Consider the following 3,630-nt stretch of genomic DNA (forward strand, 5'->3'; position numbering starts at 1 on the left):
TAGGTACACTGTATCTTGTACCGCTGTTCACATCGTAATACGTACCCGAAGGGGTGACGTATCTGGTGTTGGGGAGACATCCCGGCAGTACAACACCTTACATGTTCAGTTCCACCAGTCGTTTGTAGCTGTGAGTCCTGAGATGATCCTCCTGAGGTGGAGTGTAGATTGGTGCGTTCGATGGAAGATAGAGACATGGTATGGTGGTTACAATGGCATTCATGGACAGGTTCCTCCACAACCACAATAACTCCAATACCTCCAATGTGTTCCCAACCCAAGTACAAGTGTACAGAGCGTATTCAGTTATTCTTGTGCTATGTTCACACTGGGGGTTCCTTGTTTCTGACTATATTGGACAGCATCCCATTCATCCAGCCATAGGTCATCAGCCGAGGTTGGGTATCACAGTCAGGGTCTGAACGTCTGAACTAACATTGGTCTGATATGTAGGCCGAGATCGGATATCACAGTCTCTTCTCTTCTGAGTTTTGTATTTAACTACATCATCATACCCCATAGAGGTACCATTGGGTAGGATGTCACAGCATTGGGTGGACGAAAGGTTTGGTGAGTGTGTGTGTGACGTGTCAGGCTCCAGCGTGTATATAAAGGGCTCAACAGCTCCTGCAGGCAGCATTCTGGCACTGTGCTCCCGCTCTGTGAAAGTAGCATCAACAGGACTCCAAGCCGTATCAGACTTGTCTATAGCACCACGCCCTATGACAATGTACTTGCCTATCACATTGAGTATGCTGTGCATGGCAGCGATAACCTTAGAGTGTTGTGAGAGTTGTGTGTTGAAGAGGGCGACAGGTCGTACGGATGATAGACATAAGCCCGTCACCATTGTAGGTACAATGGGAAACCCTGTCAGGCTGCCCGGGTACTTGGACAGTCCCACTCAGTCTTTCTATAAAGACAATAAAGCCGTCCAAGGTAGTGAACACATATACGAGCTGACCAATACCCCAGTGGGACACCAAGTTAGCATTCGCGTCCTCACCTGTACTGATGAAGGCGAGTACAGGATAGGACACGAAACCTTCTATTTGAGCGCAAAGGCCGACACATGCGGTATGTTCTACTATACTGCCAGAGTGGACGGTAAGAAGGCTGCGTTCATTGGCCCTCTCGATGGTGTCATTACAATATCTATGTTGTATATAGAACCCCAGGATAACAACATGTGGAGTCTACGCCAAGTGTGGAATGACACTATGAGCAGAAAGATAAGCCCAGGGCATTGCTGTTTCATGGTCAACAACACGTTTGGCGGATACGGCGATAGGGAATACCGTTACTTCATGTATCAGCGACATGGGCAAGCTGACAGCTCGTGTACAAGTGTCCAGCTTGCTGCCTCGCCTCGCCGTTGTGCCACCATAGCGGAGAAAACGACCTCCGGAATCCCAACGATGGAGATGCCAGCTCTCAAGGAGGTTGAGGACATGAAAACATCGGTGAAAATGCTCGATGTGAGCGAAAGTGCGTTGTGCTTTGTGTGTTGTCTCCTTCTTCTTTGGTTTGGTTCTGTGTATAATGACCTGTATACTGGCAGTACTGTAATAGTAGTTGCATGCAGCTCACTATGTGTGTCTCCTGCAGACCTACGGGACGTGAAGAGGATGATAGACGACTTTGAAAGATCCTGGAAGTCTGCAGGGACATCTGGGACATCTGAGGGGTCTACTCTACAAACCCGCAGTATCCTGACCCCGCTTTACATGTCAATGTCAATGGTGATATTCACAATAACCTACATGTAACCAAGTACATTTGAGGCTGTAGCCTGTCCTGCACCTGTTCTGTCCTGTCCTGTCCTGTCCTGAATGCAAGCGCAACACTGTATTCAGTGATAACATTATATAACATTATATGTCCACATCCAGATCATGTTGGCATTGTGAATGTACTTGTGAATGTACTACCGAATGGACCAGGCCAGGGTTGTAGGGTGCTATATACACTTTTTATTGACAGACGTACAGATAGGTTTAACTTTGTATTGTATGCCTACACAATTATATATCACAAGTATATATCTATGAATCATGAAATGTAGTACACAATAAAAGTACACAGAGCAAGCAGTCCTGGTGTTGGTCTTTGTCTTTGCTTAGTCTCTCACACTTCCTTTGACACGTCCATTCTCCGATTCTCCTCAATCTGGCCTCTGACCATACCTTTGTCTTCCTCGGTCATATGAGCAACCTTGCTCCATTCTGTGTCCTGCAGCAGCTCGTGAGCCATAAGTCTCTCAGTGTCACGGAAAGCCAGCAATCTGAAGACGATCCGTTTCACTAGTTCACACTCCATAACCTGGGGCAATAAGGTGACAGGATCCCATGGTGTGATCGGTGCACGTGGATGGACTTTGGGACATAGAGTCCTTAAAATGATCTGGTGTGTGGACACCTTTTCTCTGCGATTTGCATGCTCTAGGAATACCACCTTACCTTCCATAGCTTCCGCTATCATCACCCCTAGGCTCCACATGTCTATGGCACAGGTGTACTCTGCACAGTCACCTTTAACAAACAATTCCGGGGCCCTGTAGGGCTCTGTGACCACAGTTGGACTCATCCATTTCGAGGATTGTCTAGAGAGGCCCATGTCCGCCACTTTGACAGTGAGATCTTCTGTCAGCAGCACGTTGGAAGGAGTCAGGTCCCGGTGCACTATATTCAGTCTGTGCATGTAAGACAAAGCAGTAGCCACCTGGACCGAAAAGTGAGCCACAAAACTCAACGGGATCAACTGCAGAGACCGGCCTTGCTCGTACACTTTCCAACCTTGTCCGTTGTGAATCACGTCACTCACCGTGTAGGGCACATAGGGCATGAGCATGGCTATCATCCCATTGTCTAACAAGCAATCGTGCATATGGATCACATAGGGGTGACCCCTTAGTGCAGCGAGACAGGAGAGTTCTCTCACGGTTGAATCATCTACGCCGCGAGTGTGATATTTCAAGGCAAACGCTTTTCCAGTTCTCAGACACTTGACTTTGTACACGGTCCCGTAGGCTCCTCTGCCAATAACGTAGTCTTTCAGGTAACTCTCCATTCTGCTGCTAGGTATAAAGCTTCTGTGGTAGTTGTGGTCAAGCGGCTTAATATATGAACGGTTGAGAGGGTGAGGTGTGTATATATGTGGATGGTTATATATATATATATACATATATATATACCATGGCCAATTCTCCATGTCCAACTCATCCGACCAGCCGGTGTTGATAGGTCAGGGAGACAATCACACTCTGTGTGGCTTGTGGCTCCTGTCACTGGGCAGCTCCAGGGTGTGCGTCCCTTTGCTACACCATCCAACCATGGTTTCAGCACCCACTCATGGCTCATGAAACACAGGGTATATAGACCTTAAGAAAACCAACCAGTACCAAGAGATGTTGGCTGTGGACTTGTAGTGGCTGTAACCAGTTATATCTCTCCTCTAACCCAAAGGGTGATATTACATTCGCTTGCACAGATGGCACAGAGCTCACCCCCGACGTACCTATACTTCCAGATAGATGGGACCTTCTCTACACAGCATGGCGTTGAATCCATAAAGCCTCTGTTACAACACTCGTCTTTCGACACCGAACCAGGCGACAAGGGTCTGATAGAC

General features: G+C 47.7%; 1 protein-coding gene across 1 annotated transcript; it reads right to left on the reverse strand.

Annotated features, from left to right (window-relative positions):
- Positions 1 to 2,127: 2,127 nt before the first annotated feature.
- LOC311115650 (uncharacterized protein) lies at positions 2,128 to 3,069 on the reverse strand (the record flags this gene model as incomplete). Its single annotated transcript, XM_084190810.1, has 1 exon — positions 2,128 to 3,069. One exon carries the CDS (start codon positions 3,067 to 3,069, stop codon positions 2,128 to 2,130), a length of 942 nt encoding a protein of 313 aa, XP_084046936.1.
- Positions 3,070 to 3,630: the final 561 nt, after the last annotated feature.

This window comes from Coregonus lavaretus, assembly GCF_964263955.1.
Source record: "Coregonus lavaretus genome assembly, contig: HAP1_SCAFFOLD_1927, whole genome shotgun sequence".
In the NCBI taxonomy this organism is placed as follows: domain Eukaryota; kingdom Metazoa; phylum Chordata; class Actinopteri; order Salmoniformes; family Salmonidae; genus Coregonus; species Coregonus lavaretus.